This window comes from Lutra lutra, chromosome 17, assembly GCF_902655055.1.
Source record: "Lutra lutra chromosome 17, mLutLut1.2, whole genome shotgun sequence".
Classification (NCBI taxonomy): Eukaryota; Metazoa; Chordata; class Mammalia; order Carnivora; family Mustelidae; genus Lutra; species Lutra lutra.
The window spans coordinates 13,011,974-13,034,692 of record NC_062294.1 but is presented as its reverse complement, the minus strand read 5'-3'; the positions used below and the strand labels follow the sequence as shown (position 1 = coordinate 13,034,692).

General features: G+C 44.1%; 1 protein-coding gene across 2 annotated transcripts in view; it reads left to right on the top strand.

Annotated features, from left to right (window-relative positions):
* The window catches only part of HYDIN (HYDIN axonemal central pair apparatus protein), a 403,917-nt gene that overhangs the window by 346,849 nt on the left and 34,349 nt on the right, over positions 1–22,719 (top strand). For both annotated transcript variants that reach the window (XM_047711407.1, XM_047711408.1), the window contains 12 exons: positions 626–777; positions 872–1,061; positions 5,176–5,278; positions 5,504–5,782; positions 7,258–7,400; positions 9,588–9,806; positions 12,907–13,067; positions 15,432–15,529; positions 16,327–16,534; positions 17,929–18,141; positions 18,624–18,762; positions 19,831–19,996. In XM_047711407.1, coding sequence (XP_047567363.1) covers positions 626–777; positions 872–1,061; positions 5,176–5,278; positions 5,504–5,782; positions 7,258–7,400; positions 9,588–9,806; positions 12,907–13,067; positions 15,432–15,529; positions 16,327–16,534; positions 17,929–18,141; positions 18,624–18,762; positions 19,831–19,996 — 2,071 coding nt within the window. The remainder of the gene's footprint in view (positions 1–625; positions 778–871; positions 1,062–5,175; positions 5,279–5,503; positions 5,783–7,257; positions 7,401–9,587; positions 9,807–12,906; positions 13,068–15,431; positions 15,530–16,326; positions 16,535–17,928; positions 18,142–18,623; positions 18,763–19,830; positions 19,997–22,719) is intronic.

Genomic DNA, 22,719 nt, shown 5'->3' with positions numbered 1-22,719 from the left:
TTCCCAAGAAACCGGACATTTGTCCGCATGGGTGCTTCCTCTGGGTTTTAAAATGGTCCACACCAATGAGCAGCTCACTCATCCATCCAACACTCAGCTCTGCATCTAATAGATGAAACATTGTGGCGCGAGCCAAAGCCGAGTGCCGGCTCGGGCAGGCTGCTTCGTGCTGCCCATTTGTCTGGAAATGAGGGTTTGGGGGATGTCAGATGATCTCATCCCTTTCATGACTTCTCTCAGGCCCTGGTGACATCCAGTCATTTCTCTCTGACCTTTTTCTGGACATGAAGGGGCAGCTTTTTTCCTGTCCTGCACTAAAACCATAAAAAGGGAACAAGCCTGATTTCTCAAAGATAGGTTTTTACCAGGGGATTTGCAGACATTTATTTTCCTCCTCCCTAATTTGCAGACTATCCCTTGAAAAGAGCAAAGAAGCCTTAGTGCTCTCAGCTTAAAATCAAGAGGGGATAGTCAGTCTCGAATCCCACTGGCCAACCTTAAGAATTGTCATTCTTTTGAGGCCTTGCCAGGGTCCCTAAGTCCCTACAGTCTTCCCCAAAACCCTGCCACAAGGGGGGGACAGAGAAAATGCTGACACACGCTGATCCCTGCTGTCCCTCCCCAGCTCATTGCCCGAATCACTGACATTTTTGAAGTGGAACCTAATAAGATGTGTGTCGCCAGCCGCTCGCATGCCTTTGCCACGGTGACCTTCACCCCGCAGACCATGCAGACCTACCAGTGTATCTTCGAGGCTACCTTGGATGGCTTGCCCAGGTACCAGCTCCCCTGGCCCTCCCTGCAGGATGAGGAGGGAATTCCGTGCCCAGCATGCCGGGCTGACGGGCCTCCCTCTTCCCGTTCCTCGCAGCAACCTGACCAGGAACCGCAGCCTCGCGTTTGATGTCGTCGGGGAAGGGACCCTGCCTCGGGTGATCGTGGTGCGGCCGGTTCTCTGCAACCAGCATGGAAACCCCTTGCTCCTCTTCAAGAGGCTTCTGCTCGGTCAGTCAGAGAAGCTGCCTCTCGTCCTCAAGAACAACGGCACCATCCCCGCCCAGGTACTGCGGGGGCGAAGCATGGGCCGGAAAGGGAGAGGAGCGACTCAGAAGTTGGACTTTCGGCTTTGAGGTCTCTGCCATCCCTGACCTGTGAGGACTTTGTTCCTCACACATTAACCTGTGTAAGGCGTGGGGCACGCAGGGCCGAGTCAGCCAGAGTGTCTGCCCTCAAGGAGTGTAAGAAAGCAGAGCACACAGCTCGCCGAGAGGTCCGGCGTGAAGCGTGTGCAGGGATACACCTGAGCCGAGCGGGGAGGACTGTGGGTATTCTTGGAGTCTTCTTAACCTTCCATTTTTTCTGTAATGAACATTGCATTTTTAATAAGGAAGAAGCAAAAGAAACCTCAGTAAGGGTGAGAGATGCCACATCTCAGGGGACTCTTGGTTCAGAAATTAAATCGTGTTTTTATTTTTATTATTTTTTTTCTGTTCACATCCGTGTTTTACCAAAAAAAAAAAAAAAGTGATAAACTGTGTAAAGGTTCCATGAAGAATTGGAAAATGAAGAATTTTGAGAATGATCTACTCCCATCTAGGGGAATCAAGGAAAATTTCACTCTAAAATGACACAGAGGCTGGGCATTGCAGGACAGCTGGGTTTCAGGAAGGGCGTGTGGCAGGGACTGCATCCCAGCTGGAGAAAGAAAACTATTCAGGCAAAGGCACAGAAGCAAAAAATGTGTCCAGCACACAACAGGAACTAGGAGGCCCCCAGCAATGTGAGAGCGCAGGGGCCGGAAGAGCAGTGGGAGATAAAAATAGAAGGGACAGTAAGGACAACTCGTAGGAGGCTTTGGAGAGAGAGAGAGAGAAAGAAAATGAGAGACAGAGCAGGAGCAGCAAGGGAGGGGAGAGGCAGAGGGAGAAGCAAACTCCCTACTGACCAGGGAGCCTGAGGTGGGGCTCGATCCCAGGACCCGTGGATCGTGACCTGAACTGAAGGCAGACACTTAAGGGACTGAGCCACCCAGGCACCCCTCATTGTCGGGTTTTGTTGTTTATACAGTTAAGGCTCATTTAGATTCACCCACATTGGTCACTTTCATTGTTCCCCCTCTTACACAGCGCCCCTTCCATCTGAGCTCCTCTGCCTCTACCCGCTGAAGAACCACCTGTACTGTTCCCTCAAAGCAGGCTGCTGGTGGTGAATTCTTTCAGCTTGTATTTGAAAATCTCCATTTCTTCTTCATTTTTAATGTCTTTTTTTACTGGCTGTAGAACTCTCCCTCAGCAGTTGTTTTCTCCCAGCCGATGAGAGCTTTCATTCCAGTGTGTTCTGGTTTCCACTGTCTCTGCTGAGACGACAGCTCTGTCTAAAATGTCCTGTTAAGGGGATCTTTCTCCTCTGACTTTGTCTGGCATTTTCACTTTGTGTTCGTCTTCTGTGGTTTCACTAAGACGTGACTAGGTATGGATTTCTTTTCATTGATCCCTCCCGGAATTCACCTGGCTTCTTGATCCTGCAATCAATGTCTTAAATCAGTTTTGGCATTTTTCTCTGGGCTCCATTCTGGATAATCTCTTAGGACCTGTCTTTAGCTCATTAACTTTCCTTTTAGCTGTGTCTAATTTTTATTATACCTTCCACCGAGTTCTTCAGTTATTATATTTTTTGGCTCTAGAAGTTCTATTAGGCTGCTTTTCAAATGTATGTAGTCAGTTTGGAAGATTTCTGACTTTGTGCTGAAACTGTCAGACTTGGCTTTATTTCTTGAACATCGTAATCACAGCCATTTTGCCGTCTATACCCAGTCATTCCAAAATCTGGATTCCCTGTGGGTCTTTTCTGATATCTGCTATTTCTGCTCATTTTTGCCCATGTTGTCCTTTCTCCTCATGTGCCTGGTTATCTTCAATCCCGTGTTGAGTATGATACCTGAAAATTATTTAGAAGTAACAACACTAAAGATGATGTTCCTTTTCTTCAGAGATAATTTTCATTTGCTTCTGCCAAGTACTTTGAGACATTAGAAACTTAGGATCACCTAAAACTAGTTTTAGGGCTTGAGATTTCCTGGACTCAGAGCAGGATTGCTACCCGGGGGTAGGGGCAAGCTGGGTTATAGCCAACCTATCTACCTTTGGTCCTATCGGCAGGTTCTTTGAGGTCACAGAAAATACCCACCTTTCACAATACTTTTGCCCTCTTAGCACCAAGAGGCCATCAAAAATACAACTTGAGCCTCCCACCTACCTCTTCTAAACTAGCAAACACTCCAAGTCAAAAACAGCCCAGAAATGTAGGCTAGACTTTCTGGATTCCTGTGCTCTCCCAGATCTTGGTCTGGCTGCTTTTCATTACCTTCTTAGCTCTGTGATGCTTTTAAAAATGTGTTTTTCCTGTTGTTGTTGTCCTGTTTTTTTGTTTGTTTGTTTTGAGTCTACATTACCTAGTTTCCCATTGCCCTGTATGGTTTCCATTATTGTAGCTTTATAAAATGTTCTAGCATCTAATCGAGTAAATTCCTGCTCACCCATTCCCCATTTTTCTAATTTTTCTTGACAATTTTTACATATCTGTCTTCTCAGATGAACTTTAGACATCATCTTTTAATGTTCTTCAAAAGGTCCAATTAGGGAGCACCGGGGTGGCTCAGTGGGTTAAGCCTCAGTCTTCAGCTCAGGTCATGATCCCAGGGTCCTGGGATTGAGCCCCACATCAGGCTCTCTGCTCAGCAGTGAGCCTGCTTCCTCCTCTCTCTCTGCCTGCCTCTTTGCCTACTTGTGATCTCTCTCCCTCTGTCAAATAAATAAATAAAAATCTTTAAAAAAAAAAAAAAGAGGTAAAGACTTAAAAAAAAAAAAAAAGGTCCAATTAGGAATCTTGTGAATTATTTGGGAAGAATTTCTACTGTTAGAGTATTTAGGCTCTCAGGAGCAACATTTCGAATTCCAATCCATTTATCTAGATTTTTTTAATGTCAATTTTTGTCATATAACTCCTCCATATATTTTCTTTCTAAGATTGTTTCTAAACATATCATTTTTTTTAATTTTTTTTTAAGATTTTATTTATTTATTTGACAGAGAGAGATCACAAGTAGATGGAGAGGCAGGCAGAGAGAGAGAGAGAGGGAAGCAGGCTCCCTGCTGAGCAGAGAGCCCGATGCGGGCCTCAATCCCAGGACCCTGAGATCATGACCTGAGCCGAAGGCAGCGGCTTAACCCACTGAGCCACCCAGGCGCCCTCATTTTTTTTTAAAGATTTTATTTATTTGTCAGAGAGGGAGAGAGAGCGAGCACAGGCGGACAGAATGGCAGACAGAGGCAGAGGGAGAAGCAGGCTCCCCGCCAAGCAAGGAGCCCGATGTGGGACTCGATCCCAGGATGCTGGGATCATGACCTGAGCCGAAGGCAGCTGCTTAACCAACTGAGCCACGCAGGCGTCCCTAAACATATCATTTTTTAATCTCAGAAGCTTCCCATGTAGTACCACTATTTCTTTATTCTTTTTGCCTCATTTCTTATATCATTCGATCGTATTTATGATGGTACCAGCGTGACTGTCTTCTAAAACTGTCTGCTGATTTCTCAGACCTAAAATCAGAAATATGACTTTTGTTTTTGCATCCACTATGGTGGTCCAGAAAATATCCCTTTTCTTCACCTAAGCCATAGGCCTACTTTGGTTTTCTTTTTAACTCGGCAGGCAGCTCCATATGACACTATCAGGCAACTGATGGATTAACACCTAGGAGACACTGGTTTTTGGGAACTCTTATCCATGTAAGCCTTGATAGAATGATGAGTATTAATTTCCATTGTATTACTCCAGAGTATATTTAGCGACTGCCTCTGTCAGCAGCAGAGGCCTTGGCAAGCGCATCTTGACACTACATAGCTTGATCATCATAAAGTCACCCCCTTAGTGACTTATTAAACAAGTAAGGACCACCAGTTCCTTACTTGTTTAATAAGAGCTGAACTAAGCTTTCCTTTTCCTCCCCAGGTCTAATACTTATTTTATTTCCCTTTTAGTAAGAAATTCAAAAAAGTGAGCACTGGGCACAAGGACTTTTTGAATATTTTCCAAACACCACCATATCTCTATCCAGACTCAAAACCCATGAGCCACCTGTAAGCTTAACACTCGTCCTTGCTTTCTTTATGCCAGCTGCATGTCGATCTGAGGGACCAACTAGGTGTCTTCTCCCTGAAAGGGATCCCCACCACCTCCTACATCTACATCACAGAGGAAAACAAACCACATGCCAAAGGTAGGTAGAGGGCCTGTAGCTTCTGTAGGGCAATGGGTCCCAGGAGCTGTTTTATTAGGGAACTAATAAGGACCCAGCCACAGTAGGATGCTCAGTCTCATCACCAGGGACCTCTGTAGGTAAGACTCACTCCCACATAAAGCTGCCTTCCCTTGAGTCAAGATCTCTCTGGTTACATCTTTCTTTAAACTAGTTCTAAATCTCATGTCTCTCTCTTTTTTGCAGCAAAGAAAGCTCACACGGCCTCCCTGGTTGTTCCTCCTGGAAACACAGCTGGATTAGATGTCGTTTTCCAATCCCAGAAGGTTGGGAGAATGAAAGGCACCATCCACTTGTCAGTGGTTGACAACCAGTATGAGGAGACAATCATCCACATGGTGGGAGAAGGTTATGAGGATGACATCACCTTGGGCAACATCCATGGGCTGATGGTTTCCGGCAGCCCTGAGACCCCAGAGATCTCTGAGATCATTGAGGAAAATAGTATGGAAGACTTAGTAACAGGTGAGAGAAATGGAAGTGAGGTACTGACAACTGTTGGTCCAGGCCATTTTAAATAACAGCTCAGCCAGCTTCCTGGGAATTTGGGAGAGCATCTCCTCTTCCTCACTGTATGCCCCTTCATTTGTGGCTCAGACAATGCCTTCAATCACGTGTTCCCTCAAGGGACATTTCTTGAGCATCATGAAATGATACCTGAACCAGGCACTCCGCTGAGCCCTGGAATTATAAAGAATAAGAAGAGAGTCTCCGCCTTGGGGAGCTTAGAGTTTTAGCTAATTCCACTTTAGCTAATAAGTGAAATTCAGAGTTCACATTCCAGATTAGCTAAGTGAGCATGTATCTCTCTAGTTTTCCCCATTTCTTTCAGCTGGCTTATATCAGCATTGTCTGTTTCATGTACCCTAGACATCCCGTGAGAAATTGTGGGCTTCTTTAATTAAAGAATGTGTAGGTTTGTGCCACCTCTAGAACGTCATTCTGTTGGTTTCTGAGGCCCTGCAGCATCAGGAGCACCTGGGAGCTTGGTAGAAATGGGAATGGCAGGGCCTGCCCCAGCACCATGGGCTGACTGAAGCTGAGTCTACATTTTAGCAAGATCCCTCAGTGACTTGTGTGTGTCTTAAAGCTTAAGACGGGCTCCTCTGTGGTCCATCTCGCACTTCATTTAGTTGACTATGTTCTTTGTGGCAGAAGAAAGTTTATTTCATCATTATTATCAAAAAGCACTTGTTCATCACCCTAATTGTATAGCTAATTGGTATGAATTGAGTTATAAACACATTCTCATCATTTTCTAGAAGCTTTATTACAATTGGACAGTCTACATGACATGACTTAAAATCAACACTCCTCACACATATGGCGTTTCACCTGTTAGTGGTTACCAGGTGACATCTCTCTTGTGAGGGGCCAAGCAGGAACCAGCATGAACTCCAGTTCAGAAATCAGATTTCACCCTTACAATAGGGTTACCAGGTTTAGAAAATCAGAATATAAGAGTCCCTGTTAAATTTGAATTTCAGATAAAAAGCAGAGTTTTTTTTTATTATTTGTGTGTCCCCAAATATTGTATGGAATATATTGATACTGTAAGTGACTCATCAATTATTTATGATTCAAGTTTAACAAGGACTTATTTTATCTTATTTTAACCCTTAATAATATTGTTTGAGCAAACAAATGGAGTAAGCACCCTATATTTTCTCTTAGAGGTGAGGGCCAAGGTAGGTGGATGGATGTGGATGGATGGATGGATGGACGGACGGACGGACAGACAGATGGACAGATTGACAAATAGATTTCCCAAGGAGGGAAAGTTTAAGCTAAGGGACTCCAAATTTTTCCAGAATAATCATTAAAGAAGGGAGGGATGCGTGAGGGTAGGGCCCCATGTCTTTCAGGTGCTGCCTCCTTAGGGAAGTGAGCCCTAGGAGGAGGCCAGGGATGACTCACAGACCTTCTGCTTCTGTCCATAGCTTCTCTGGTGGACCACATCCAGTTTGGGGACTGCCACATTGGAAACAGCTATAATGTGAGCTTCACAATCACAAACCACAGCCAAGTGAATGTGATACGGTTTGAATGGCCCCTCTTAGCTACAGTTTCCTTCTCCCCACAGGTGAGTGAAAGCTATTCACTGTTCTCTGGACTTCCTTAGGCATAAGCCAACATCAAATTGATTATCCGTTTCTTCCCATGAATACACAGGATGGGATAGATGGTTCTCAAGCTGAGAAACAGCCCAGGAACTATCCCTTACTCAGACCAGATGCCAGAGGACACTGTTCATGTCTTCTTGGGTCTAGGAACAGAGAATGAGGTCTGCTGAGATGGTTGCTAGGCTGGTGTTGAGGAATTCCATGGAAACCTGTGTGGATGAAAACAGGTCCCATCTTCGTGTCCCCGAGTATAGACCTGTGTCCCCCAAAGTGTATGTTCTTTAGAGCATTAGTCCTGCAAAAGTGGTTCATTGGAAGCTAAAATGGGGGTAGTAGGTTCTGTGAACAACTGAGATTTAGCAAATTTGCATATTACATCTTTCTCTTAAAGGTGCCCAGTGCTATTCAGCACACTAAAACCTAGTTAACTTTGTTTTACCTGGAATTTTCTGGCCCCTTCTTTTAGCATCTCACAGCACACATTTTATAAATTGCTGACCAAATCTCAATGTCCCACAAGGCCTAAGAGAATGTGGTAGCAGATCTAGCCTCTGGCTAGTTGTTTTTCATAGTTTACTGTTGAGTTCCCAGAACAGTAGATACACCCAGACATGTCCACTGCTCCTGTTCTGTTTTGGTCACCAAGTCTGTTCACACATGGACAGGGGGAGAGGGCAAGGAGATTTAGGGACCCTACTTTGTCACCTTTATTTTTTTATTTTTTTGTTTAAGTGGGTTCCATGCCCAGTGTGGAGCGCAACACAGGGCTTGAACTCATGACCCTGAGATCAAGACCTGAGCTGAGATCAAGGGTTGGACTCTCAACTAACTAAGCCACCCAGGCACCTGCTTTGTCACTTTTGAATCTTTGCATGCTCTCAGGGAGTTTGGCTTCCTGGAGGGATGTATAGTGTCAGTCAAAGTAGGCAGAGATGAGCTCAATATAGTGCATTTAGTGCCCCACGTGCACACACACTCCTGCATAGACGCCCTCACCACCCATGCACTCATTTGTGCCTTGGGAAATACTAAGCTTTCTTCTCCCTTCACTTTCCAGTGGAAAGTTTTATATCGGTCAGAAACCATTGTAGGACTATTATATATATATACATATGCATGTTTATATATGTTAAACCATAAATGATTTTATTCTATAGACCAAATTAAATTTCCCATTTATCTGGTATACTTCAGTGAATCGCAGCTTTTCTGGCCTCAGGACTCCTTTGCCCTATTAAACATTATCAAGGGACTCAAAAAAGCTTTTGTTTATGTGGGTTATATCTGTTGATAGTTGCCATATTAGAAATTAAAGCTGAGACTATCTGAAAACATATATTTATTCATTTTTAAATAATAAACCCATTATGTTAATATAAGTATGACTTTTTCATGAAGATGGCTATGTTTTTCAAAATACAACAGTTAGTGAAAAGAATGGCATTATTTTACAGTTTTACAAATCACTTTAATATCTGGCTTAGTAAAAGGAGCTAGATTCTCCTATTTGTTTCTCATTGATCTGCCGCAATATTGTCTGTCATGTATACTCACGAGAAAATGAGAGTGAAAAAGTCAACTAACATCTTAGTATTATGATGAAAGTAGTTTTGACCTCATGAATTTCTGAAAAGGTCATAGGGGTCCCAGGGGTCACCTGACCACACTCTGAGAACTGCGAATATACTGAGTGCGCCTGTCCCTGGTCCATACGGGTCATATCGATGAAGAAGCTCAGGTAGTTTAGAGTGTGGTACCTGGCGCCAATGCTGTCGGGGACTGAATCCAGCTCTTCCAGTATTCATGGGAGGACCACGAACAAGTTACAAGTTTCCTTGCCTGTATAATAGGTGCAATGGCTCTACATCTCCCTGGGTCATTGTAGGGATTAGCAGAATTGTGTAAAGGTTTAAATTGTGCCCAAAGCAAGTAATAGTTTAACAAATATTAGCTGCTTTCATTTTTAGGCTTGTATTTCTATCTAAGAACCTCTTATACACCTTTAAGACCATCTACATAGGCAGGTTTGAATGACGTATTTTTTGCCAAGATTTTTGGCTCTACCCCTTCTCTAGAATGTCACCACCAGGTATCAAAAGTTCTTAAGCTCAGATTCCCAAAAATGCTAATACCAGGGTCTTCCCCAGATGGGCCACCTCCACCCTGGGTGTGCCAAGGACACAGTGGTGACCATGAAGTCAGACGTGCCCATCAATCTGAAGAAGATGGGGATCAAGTGTAAGCTGTCCAGGATCACGTTTCCACTCCCTGCAGAGCAGGTCCCTGACTGGGATGACCGCATGCGCACAGTCAAGTGGGTGGATATGCTCAGAAACCCACCCGGGACTTTGACTACAAAACGAAAGGTGAGTGAGGACATCAGGCACAGATCTGACCAGGCCTACCAGGGGCCTGCTGCTCTCTACTTCAGTGTCTCATCATTGCCTTCCAACCAAAAAAGAAAAAAAATGTTTCCCATTCTACTTGACCTTGATTTCAGAAGCGACAACTGAACTTGCATGCCCACCCACACATCTTGATCTGTCCAGCTTTGGTTTCAGTCTGGATGCCTCACGCAGCAAGTCCTCCCACCTTTTTCAACAGCACAGGGCCTCACCTTTCGGTCAGTTCCTCTTTCCCTCGGGTGTCCAAAATTAGATTAGACTCTTTGGTTCATGACAGAATCTCATCTGTGATCCAAGCATGCCCCTCTTTTAATCAGTTCTTGGTTGGTTTCTTTTGCATAGTAGAATAAACAGAGATGAACTCACAGCAACACAGGATGTAGAACATGGAATACGTGTGTGCTTCTCAGCCATTCCTTTCCCCTGCCTCCCCTCTTAGATGTAATCTACCATCCTGAATCTAGTTTACTTATTCCCTTGATTTTTGGGGTTTTTTCTTTCTTTTTTAACCTATGCATTCTTTTTTTTTAAGATTTTATTTATTATTTGACAGAGACATAGCAAGAGAGGGAACACAAGCAGGGGGAGTGGGAGAGGGAGAAGCAGGCTTCCCCCTGAGTAGAGAGCCCGATGCGGGACCCTGGGATCATGACCTGAGCCAAAGGCAGACGCTTAACAACTGAGCCACCCAGGCATTCTAAAAGGCATACTGTTTAGTTGTAGTTTTTCACTTTAATTTTTTAAAAGGGTTCGATTGCATGTGATCCGTATTGTCACATGTGGCTATCGTGCACCCAATTTCACTGCTCTATAAAATTCCATTATTATTTATCATTCATTCATTCTTTTGAAAATTATTTGTGATTTTGCTATTATGCATAGTGTTTCTGTAAACATTACTATTCATGTCAAGTGGTGTTCATTTGTAAAAGTTTATATTCCTAGAAGTGGAATTGCCAAGCCATAGGATATGTGAATTTCAGCTTTCCAAGGCAATGCCCATGTTTTCCAAAATGGCTGTACCAATGTATACTCTTACTGGCAAAAGGATCTCACTGATCCGCATTTTCTCCACAACTTGGCATTGCCAGACCTCTCGCTTTTTGTCATTTATGTGAATGAGAAATGGTCTCATTTGGGGGCTACTTTGCATTTCCCTAACTGCTGATAAAGTTGAATATATCTTCATATGATTATTGGCCATAATAGTTGTCTCTTATATAAATGCCTTTTACCTATTTTTCAATTAGCTGCTTATCCTTAATATGAGTTATTTTCTTTTTTATAAACTCTACTATTCCTTCCTACTATTTGTCTGCAAACATCTTCACCAAATTTAAAGCTTTTTACTTTTTTTGATGTATCTTTTTTTTAAGATTTATTTTTATTTATTTGACAGACAGAAATCACAAGTAGGCAGAGGCAGGCAGAGAGAGGGGGGGAAGCAGGCTCCCTGCCGAGCAGAGAGCCCGATGTGGGGCTCGATTTCAGGACCCTGAGATCATGACCCGAGCCGAAGGCAGAGGCATCAACCCACTGAGCCACCCAGGCGCCCCTTGATGTATCTTTTGATGAACAAAAAATATTAAGTTTAATATAGTCACATCTATTAATTTCATTTTCTATATTTATTATTTTTGTGTCTTATTTTTAAAGCCCTTCCCTACCAGGGAAGAAAAAATACGCTTTTTTTTTTTTTTTTTTTTTTTTTTTTTTAGGTTTAAGAACTTTGCTGTTTATATTTAAGCCCTTGGCCCACATGGATTTTATGTATGCTGTGAGGCAAGGACCCAATTTCATAGTTTTCCATCTAAATAACTAACCTTGCCAAATCTTTTTTGTTTAGCCTTTCTGTTTCCTAGCAATCTGCCATGACTCCCTTGTCATCTAAACTTCATACATACCTAGGATGTTTCTTGTCTTAGTATTCTGCTTCATGGTTGATTTGTCTATCCCTATGCCAGTTTTACCCTGCCTCGACTTCTATAGCTTCACAGCCAGGCTTGTTATCTGGAAGGGAAGTCCCTTTTCCATACTGTTTTGTTGTGAAGTGTTTTAGTTATTCTTGGTCCTTTATTTTTCTATCTAATTTTGGAATCCACTAACCAAGTACTACGGAAACATGAATGGAAGCTTGATTGGAATTGGATTGCATCCATAAGTCAGTTTAGGAAGAGTTAACAATTTTACAATATTAATTTCTCCCTTTTATTAACAGATTTTATCTCTTTAGTTATATCTTAAAGATTTTTTTTAACTGGGGCGCCTGGGTGGCTCAGTGGGTTGAGGCCTCTGCCTTCGGCTCAGGTCATGATCTCAGGGTCCTGGGATCGAGCCCCGCGTCGGGCTCTCTGCTCAGCAGGGAGCCTGCTTCCCTCTCTCTCTCTCTGCCTGCCTCTCTGCCTACTTGTGAACTCTCTCTCTCTGTCAAATAAATAAAATCTTTAAAAAAAAAAAAGATTTTTTTTAACTACACTTCAGGTTCTTTAATAGTGTTAGGACTCTTCGGGCTTTTGGTTTGTTCTTGAGTCAATGTTATTAAATTATTTTTCTAGGAATTTGCCCTTTGACTAAGTTTTCATATGTATTTTCATTAAATTATTTATAATATTTTCTATCATTTGTTTAAATCTGTAGGGTTGATGGTGATGTCTTCCTTTTCATTTTTGATATTGGTTATTTGTACTTATTCTTTTTTTTTTCTTGATCAATCTCACTGAAGACTTTTTAAGTCATTCCAAATAAATAAATTTTTGCTTCATTGGTCCTCTCTGCTTTCAATCTATTCTTGATTTCATTAATATCTCTGCCTATCTTTATGACTTCCTTTCTTCTGCCTTTTTCTGAGTCCATCTAACCAAAAAACCTCATGTCTCTGCAATCCTACTACTCTCAGTAATTTGTTTCTTTCCCCATTTAGGAGTCATTTAGGTTTGCCTGAATCATTTATTCTGGAACTTGAGTTTGTGTGTTGGTGCTCATTTGCACAGGTAAAATATAGTACCATGCTCACCCACAGCACTTTATTCCTGTGGGTTAACTGGCTCCACCTTTGTTACAGGTGATAGAGACAGACCCTGAGCCCACCCACTCTGTAGTAGAAGAGAACTATCGAGAACTGCGTCTTCAGATCAGTGCCAATGTGAATTTTGCTTCATATGCATGCCACACAAGCAACGTGCACTTTAAAGAAACGCTGGTTTACCAGACCCGAGTGTTTGAGTGAGTCTTTGAGGGCCCCCACCCTCCCAGGGATGCTCTTTCATTCCATCATCTGCCCACTCCTTCACCACACATTTCTTCAGCTTCTCTGACAGCACATACCAGGCAACAGAGCCGCTTAGCACTCACCAGAGTAACTCTGCAGGTGCAGTGAAACCTTCAGACCCACAAAGCTATGGAAGTTCCCACTTGAAGTCAAGATATAGGCCAGGAAACACAGTCTGCCGGTGGAGGCAGCATCCTGCCATCAGGTCCCCGGTGGGGACCATCCTGGCAGCAGCAGTCTACACCACCAACGAGGAATAGTTCTTTTCTCCCCAAACCCAGGTCCCAGTTCGGACAATATCCACACTGATGGTAATGGGTCTGTCTCACCTTAGAAGCCCCACAACCTAGAGAAGGCAACACTCCTCATAACCATTCCATAGGTACAGCTTCTAGGATCCCTGTGGGGGACATGCCCAGTTACAAGAGTCACTACACTAAGAAAACCCCAAAGCTATATCTTCCCTCCAGGGTATCATAATTCCCTCCAGACCAGATGCAATTTACCAATCAGGGGTCATTTTTACTATAAACAGGGTTGCCTAATAATACAACTGGTATTTCTCCTTTATCGTGTTTCCAGGGAAACAGAGCTAGAAATTTCACTTGTAGCCAAAATTGTGCTCAGAAGGAAAAAGAGTTATGTGAACTCATGCACAGGAATATAGGATGTCGTGGGCCCCCATCTTAAGGAGCTCATGGTGGGTGGGGGGAGGATGGGTGAAAATAAGTGAATTGATAGTTGCGGTGTGGTGTTGTGTGTGTGCTGGAGAGTACCTAAAACAGCCTGAGATGTGGGGACAATCAGGAAGCAGAGAGCTCATCAGGGAAGGCGCCCCAGATGAAGCGGTGCCCCACTGAATTGCGGAAGATGAACAGGAGGTAGCCAGGTGAAGAAGTGAATGAGGAAGGAAAGGGCCTTCTAGACAGAGAGAACAGCACAAATGAAGATAGACTATTCTTTAAGAATTACAAGCACAAAAATGTGAACCATCGATATATTTCAACTTTGTAAGAATTAGTAATTAACTTCTTCCACTCATTTTGCATTGGTTACACTTTACATGTTCTCCCCAATTTTTATAGAAGCAAAAGGGATAAGGCAGGAGGCAGGACCTTCTGCTGATACCTATTTCTCCTAAAGTAGGGGTTGGCAAACTTGGCCCATGGACCAAATCCAGCCAGCTGCCTCTCATTGTAAATAAAGTTACTTCTGGCCAGGGCCATGCCCATCAGTTTATGCCCATTGTCTATGGCTGCTTCTGCACTGCAACAGCAAAGTGAGTAGTTGCTACAAAGACCTATGGTACACAAAGCCAAAAAAAAAAAAAAAAATGTGCTATCTTGCCCTTTGTTAAAAAAAAAAAAAAAGCCAATCCCAATCTAAACCAAGAACTCTTTTTAATCAGAAGTATTCTGTACCACCAAGATTTCTCCACTTAATTTCTCCATAAAATTTTCTTTAAGATAATGACCAATGCTCATACTTGTACACAAGAAACACAAGCCCCTGAGGTCCAAGCACTTGACTTTGGGTGTACCTGCATGGTCTACCTGGATTGGATAATGGAAACCTAATTCTTACACCCTACTCTTAACACCCTAGCACACCCCACTTGCAAACTCTCAACTCCTACCACTTCCCTAAAACTAGGATAGCACTGTGTTTCTTTCTCTAGGACAATCATTTTCTTGTGACAGACCTCATCCTTCTGCTGTGATTGTGATCAAGTTTAAATGTGATTCCAGAAAAAAGATTTTATCTCCTGTTCTTGTCTTAGATGCAGGGAAACTTGAGGCAAGAAAGGGCTCCACTAATTCAGAATTTGAGACAAGTCTCAGCCAGTGAAGGAATCTCAGGCAGAGGTAAAGAAGCCTCTGACCACAGGGACATTGTTTCCAGTGGAAGATGCTTCAGGAAGGGAGGGACTATGAAATTTGCACCTAAAGGAGGTACTGTCATGGGAAACACATTTTGATTCCTCTCTCATGGAAATGTTTCAGGATTACAGCAATGCATGCAGAGAGCTCATTGCGTAGGGTACTTACTGGTGGTGTTCCAGATGATTTTCAATACTAAACATTTGGATAGTTTTACTTTTAGTAGCTATGTATATATTTTACATGTTTTAGAAGAAAATGTAACTAGCATAGCAAATGCATGATGTTGGATAAAATGCTTAAAACTTGCCTTTTGAAAAAATGTTTAAGAAACATAGTGATGACTTAAAGAAGTTAAGTAACAGTATAGATGATGGGTGGACAGAAAAAAATCGCTGACAGCACATTTCTCAAATCCATTCTCTGATCTATCTGCAGGTTTGAACTGGTTAATTCAGGAAGCGTGCAGCTGGAATTCAACTGGGTCTCAGAAGAAACTACAAAGGCTGTCAGTTTTGCAATGCCAGATAACCAAGGTAAACACAATGACAGGCAAAACCCAGGGTTTGAACTGAGTCCCCAGTTAATAGGAGAGCCTTGTTCATGGAGCAGTGAGCACTGCCCCTACAGCCCCCCACCCCGTAGCCAAGGAAAAGCAGAGAAAACGTCTCATGGTGTCTGCAGACCAAAAAGGGTCTGAGAAACTCAAGAGCTGACCTCTGTCCTCCTGGAACCTGAACCCTGGCCATCCACCAGGCCACCACCCTGACCACAGAGCCCTGGGAATCTTGTTTTTCAGGCCTTAGCCTCTTGGAAGATTACAGACCCTTGCTGAAGCTATGAAATGTTTCCCCAAGAAAATACACACCCATACCCAACTTGATACGTATAAAGTCCTCAGAAAAGGGCTCAACACTTGGTGGACAGATACTCATTACTGTTGTTGCTTGCAGTTTTGGAGATTCACAGACCTTTTGAATGGGCCCCCAGGTTGTGAACCCCTTTTTTTAAAACAATGATTCTCCAAAAATTAGGTTCACAGCCCATTATTCTTGAGGCAGAATACCTAGAGACATCTCTTTGACCCACCCCCTTGAGCCAAAAGGAAACAGCTTAGAAAACTTGTAGAATTAATAGAAGTATTTTCAGGAGTCTCCTATGAGAGATGTAAGCCAATTCCTTACCCCCAGTGCCCAAGATTAAGCATACCTGCTAGAAGAGGTGAGCCCACAGACCCCACAGAGGGTCCCTCTGGACCTGTGAGTGGGCTACCTTCCACCTGCTCTCCCACGGCAAATGCAGAACACCACTGGCTGTCTCTGTTTGCCCCCAGGTTCCTCTCAAAAAGACCAGCTTAGCCAGGGCACGCTGCACACGGTCAGCACCCTGGAGAGTGCCACCGACCACTGGAACGAAGTTTCCCTCCCACCCTTCTCTGTGGAGCCGTCCTCAGGCACTGTGCCTGCAGGCAAGACTCAGAAGCTCAAAGTGAAATTCTCCCCGCTGGAGGTTGGAGACTTCGAGGGCCATCTTTTCTGCCAGTAAGGAGAAGTGCTCCCCAGAACAAAGTTTGGCATCTCCTGTCCTCTCTTTTGTCCCACCACTACCACTATTCTTTCCAGCCTTGGGCCCCTCCACAGCATCCAAATGGTCATATTTTCTTTTTGGAAGATTCAAAGGGGACAGGGCTTGGAATATAAAGAGAATTGGGCATTTTGTATCACTCACCAACACTCTCTAGACTCTTCCTCCTGCCCCTTTCCCCCTTCCCAGCCACATACAGGATTCCACTGAGCAACAGAATGGCTGACAGATGGATGGGTTCCAGTCCTTGGGCACACACGAACTTAGGAAAACTTTCTTGTATGTTTTCTGAGACTTGGTTTCCTCATGTAGAAAGCAAACAGCAATACCCACCTTGTACTATCGCCATGAACCTTAAATAAGTCAATTCAAGTAAAGACTTAGCAGAGAACTTGGCACACAATTATCCCATACACATACCTGGTGGTGGTGGAGGCGTGGACCTGACACATGTTGGTGAGGAATAGAAGGGCCCACACCCAGTTCCAGAAAAGCCAATCTATAACTTCTAGCACTGAAAGCTCCTGATAGGCTAACCACTCCCAGGAAAGCTCCATGCAGAACACCCACCTTACAGAGGACTGTATGAACCCCAGCATGGGGTAGACAGACCTACATGGGCCATGAGAGCCTTGTGGAGCCACGCATCCACCACAGGGACCCTCCCCCACATCTTGGCTGCCTGAACTTGGTGCTGGGGCTAAGTCTGATCACATCCACTCACCTTCTCCAAGGCGCTCAGGATACTATTTTAGGATTTTTCTGTCCATATTCATACCCCAGTAGGTGCCTATGAGAGGACCAGGAGGGTAAAACTCTCTACTCAATTTACAACAGGGAAATTTTGTCACCACTGTTGGAGGGATAACCTGAGGCTGTACTTAGATACAGAAAAGGAGCCAGAATTCAGCCCCTCCTCCTCAGCGCATTCACATGTCCATCCACTCAACAGTTAATGAGTCAGCACCTACCACGTATCATGCACTGTTCAGGGACTGAGATTGTGTTGTTGACCAGGACAGTCTCTGCTTTCTTGGAGCTCACATTCTGGTGGACATAATAATTCATTTCCAACTCTGAAAGCAACAGCTGATTTAAAAATAAGTAAGAGGGGCGCCTGGGTGGCTCAGTGGGTTAAAGCCTCTGCCTTTGGCTCAGGTCATGGTCCCAGTGTCCTGGGATCGAGCCCCACATCGGGCTCTCTGCTCAGCAGGGAACCTGCCTCCTCCTCTCTCTCTCTCTGCCTGCCTCTCTGCCTACTTGTGATCTCTATCTGTCAAATAAATAAATAAAATCTTTAAAAAAAATAAATAAATAATAAAAATAAGTAAGAATAACTTTATCCTCTCAGGATTCCCAACTTGCCGCCCGGGGAGCAAGGTCCGGTCCTAACAACAAAAGGGCGGAGCTTCTTGCCCTTCTGCCATTTTGACCTGAAACACTCTGACTACATCAGCGGTCATCGGCGCAACCCAGACCTCCGAGGGCCTGGTGGTGGGGCTCTGGACCCCAACACCCGGGTGATTGAGTTCACCAGTGTGGGCATAGGAGGGAAGAGTCTCCGGTGAGTTGCCTAGGTTTGCATCAGTTGAGTTCCTATCACTCAGTCCTTCTAAAGAATGGGGAGGAAGAATTCAGGGAAGTCAGTGAGACTAAATTCTAAAAGTGGGCTTGAACTACTGGGGCTGGACTTCAGAAAACTGCTCTAGTAAGGAAGCTGGATTTGGTTTCCTTAGTATCAACACTGGGGAAAGTTTGGAAGACATAAACACAGAATACCTGACCACCCCCTTAACCACAGAGGATCAGTGGGACAGAAGCACCCTAGGCATCATTTTTACTCCAAAGTCCAGTTCGCTAGCCATAGTCTGGAGCCCCAGCTGAGATGCAGTTTTCATTTCTATGTTAATGAAGTGCCCAGATAGGTTCTACTTCCCAGATAGGGAGGCCTGTGCTAGAGAAGATCGTAAGAAAGTTTGTCTTATTCCTCAACCCCCCTCCCCCGCCCCCCGTGTCACTCTCTGTGATCAATTCCTCCTCGGCCAGGACTTTTACAATCCTGAACCCCACTAATACCACCTACACCTTCTGCTGGATCTCCGAAGAAACTGAAAGTCTCCAGAACCCTCCAGCCTTTACATGCCTTACAGAGAAGGGCCTCATCCATCCGGAAAAGAAAGCTGAGGTGTGTATGTGAATGAAGACCGCCTGATGAAAGACCTTACTCTCTCTCTCTCTCTCTCTGTCTGGATAGCAAGTGCGCTGTAGACCACAGGTAGAGTGAGGGAGCACAGCCTGAGGGTGCATGAAACAATAAGCATTTCTTGAGTGGCATAGGCAGGAGGCCGTCCTCATGAACAAGACATACCTGCACTCCCTTGGTTGGCCATGGAGAGATGGAGAGTTCTAGCATTTGCAGTTTTAAAAACTGAAACTATTAAAGCAGAGAAGGGGATCTGGGCACTTGTGGCTGGGGACTCTAGGACCCATAGAGAAACAGGAAGGCTTATTTTTTCCCCCAAGGGACTGACAGTGGTAAAAGTAGATGGTGTGTTTTCACTTGGTCAGCAAAGGGCAAAACAGAAAAGTGAGTCCTGTCCCACAGCTCAGTCCTCATGTTCACACAGTGGTGTGGGGACTAGAGTGTGGGGTCAGACCTAGGGAAGCATAAATTCATTGGCCAAAACAGAATGATAGACCCCATATCCTATAAATTCCACAGAGAATCTCAGGCAGAAATAGATCCATGAAACAGAAATGATGAATTCAAATGCCTTCGGGCAGGTCCCACAAATGAATGGAGCAGGCCCAGGGGACAATGACAAGGAATGCTGAGCCCACCCCTAGCTGGCTGCTGTGCTTCTCTGTCAGGTGACCACACACAGACAAGTGGCCCAGGGCTGCCGATTTTCCTGAACTTTTTGGGAAAAGCCAAAATTCCATATTTCTCTCAGATTCTCTCTGTTTTTACATGCCAGACAAAGACATGGTGTGAAATATGGTGGTCCAGCCACCAGAGGCTGTGGGGACGGGGGTAGACCCCCTCAGAAGGACCTGTGGGCAGGATCCAAACAGACATTGATATTTCTGGAGCAGCCATACTTACATGCCTTCACATAGACAGCAGAAAGGGGGAGGGGGGTGACCTGATAATGTCAGCCATAGTAACCCCAGCACCAGGAAGCCTCCAAGGGCACTTGGAACAAGCAAACAGAAACATCTTTTACTCCTCTGTTCCCAACTGCCTTCTTAGATTACCTTCCAGTTCACACCTTCCCATCTGGACATCACAGAAGCCTTCTGGACTTTCTTAATCCCTGAACACAGCATCACCATCCCTTTCCTACTGGTGGGCAAAGCCACCGATCCTCTCATCAATCTGGACAAGTCACATCTCAACTTCAGTTGTCTCCTCATTGGTAAGCCTGCCCTGTTGGTTTATGTGTGAGTTGGTGGGACCTGTGAGGGCTGACCCAGCAATGAGCAGTCTCCAGGAGCAGACTCGGGTGGCAAACTTGTCCTGGTGCCTGTCAGACGTTCTCTATCACTGTTCACAAAGCCAAGAAATATTTATTTCTCCATCTAACTTCCACCAGGTATCTTCTAAATCCACACACTAATAGCCTATGAGAATTCAGGAGCCCTACTGAGGATCCTGCTCGTTAGGTTCCTTGAAGGCCTGGACTGACTGTGTCCGTTTCCAGAGCCCCGTGTCATCCCTGTCTTACTTGCACGTGCCTCCAGAGGACGTACTGTACTTGTTCGCCTCTCAGTCTGCACCCCAGTGATCAGATTTCTCTGCCATCTTTTCATGCATTTATTCAGCTCAACAAATATTACCGAGCCCTTGTATGACCCAGGCACGGTTCTGTGAGCTGAGAATGCCGAGGGTAAAGCCAAAGTCCCCACCCTCCTGGCGGTTATATTCTAGTAATAGAAAGCAGACCAGCAAGGGACGCCTGGGGAACTCAGTCAGTGAAGCACCTGCCTGCGGCTCAAGTCATGATCTCAGGTCCTGGGATCAAGTCCCACATTGGACTTCTTGCTCAGTGAGGAGCCTGCTTCTCCCTCTGCCTGCCTCTCCCCCTGCTTGTGTGGTCTTTCTCACTTTCTTTCTCCCTCTCTCTCTGGTTCTCTCTGACAAATAAATAAAATCTTTAAAAAAAAAAAAAAAGAAAAGAAAGCAGACTACTAAAAAAGAGAAAAGAATAATATATAGCATGTCAGATGTTAAAAAGTATTCCAGAGAAGAGTAAAGCAGGGTAGGGAGAACAAAGATGCCAGTAGGTGGTGGGAAAGTGACATTTGATCAGAGACCTGAAGGAAATAAAGGAAGTGATCACCAGGTCCCTTATCACATGGATGCAGGGTGTGTGTGTGTGTGTCTGTAAAATACAACTAAAGGAGAGGATTTTTAGTAACTCATTAGATTTTTATATTTAGAAAAATAATATACTTCATAATAAGACAATAAGTCTACTATATAAGGAAAATTTATTTTATCTCCACCTATCCTTTCCATCAAAGGAAGCCCATGTTAACAGCTTATTATGTAATATTTCCATACATTTCTTATACTGATACATATAAGTATGTGGGAGGAGACTGTGATGTTCCAGAAGGTTTCGAACAAATAAATGGGCAGTAGAGCATAAGAATAATAACCATCCTCTTTTTAAAAAGATTTTATTTATTTATTTGACAGACAGAGATCACAAGTAGGCAGAGAAGCAGGCAGAGAGAGAGGAGGAAGCAGGCTCCCCACGGAGCGGAGAGCCCGATGTGGGGCTTGATCCCCAAACCCCGGGATCATGACCTGAGCCGAAGACAGAGGCTTTAACCCGCTGAGCCACCCAGGTGCCCCAATAACAGTACTCTGGACTATAGAGAACAAATGGATGGCTACCAGAGGGGAGGGGTAGAGGGATGGTGAAGAAACAGGTGATGGGGACTAAGGAGTGTTCTTGTCCTGATGAGCACCAGGTGGGGTATGGAAGTGGTGAATCACTATATGACACACCTGAGACTAATAGAACAGTGTTAACTAACTGGAATTAAAATTAAATTAAGTTAATAGAAACAGCAACAGCAAGGCGAACAGAATTTAATCTGGGAATGCAAAGGTGGTGCATTTCAATATAATGATTATATCAACAGATTAAAGAACAACCAGGTGATCATCTGAATATACACTAAAAAGTCATTGCAGAAATTCTTAACAAAAATTCTAATTGTAAGATAGGAAGGAATAGAGGGGAAACTTAAATAGAGAAGACTATCCAGGGTCACCTGGGTGGCTCGGTCAGTTAAGCATCTGACTCTTGATTTCAGCTTAGATCACGATCTCAGGGTCACGAGATGGAGCCCAGCATGGGGCTTTGGGCTGAGAGTGGAGCCTGCTTGGGATTCTCTCTCTCCTTCTGCCCCTCCCCACAACCCTGCTCACACATTCGCTCATGCTCACTCTCCCTCCCTCTCTCCCTCTTCCTCAAAAAAAAAAAAAAAAGAAGAAGACTAACCAAAATCAAGAGGCAGATATTATACTGTAATTAAACACTGGAACCACTTCAGTTAAAAATCAGGAATTAGGGGGTGCCTGGGTGGCTCAGTGGATTAAGCCGCTGCCTTCGGCTCAGGTCATGATCCCAGAGTCCTGGGATCGAGCCCCGCATCGGGCTCTCTGCTCGGCGGGGAGCCTGCTTCCTCCTCTCTCTCTCTGCCTGCCTCTCTGGCTACTTGTGATCTCTCTGTCAAATAAATAAATAAAGTCTTTTAAAAAAAAATCAGGAATTAGGCAAGAATGCTCATTATCATCATTATTATTGAATACTTTCTTTGTGATTTTAGTTAGCAAATACAATAAAACAAGAAAATTCAAGAATTGGCATAAACATTAAGGAAAAAGAGACAAAACTATCTCATTTGCTGTTGCTGGTGACTTCTTACATAGAAAACCTCCAGAGGCTCTAGAGAAAAGCAAAACAAACCACTAGAATCGACGAGATAATTTAGTAAGCGGCTGGATGCAAGACAATTATATAAAAATCAATAGTTTCTCTTTCTTTTAGCAATAAGCACCCAGAAACAGAAAAAAAAATCCATTCGATATTGACAAAACCTATATAATATCTAAGGATAAATG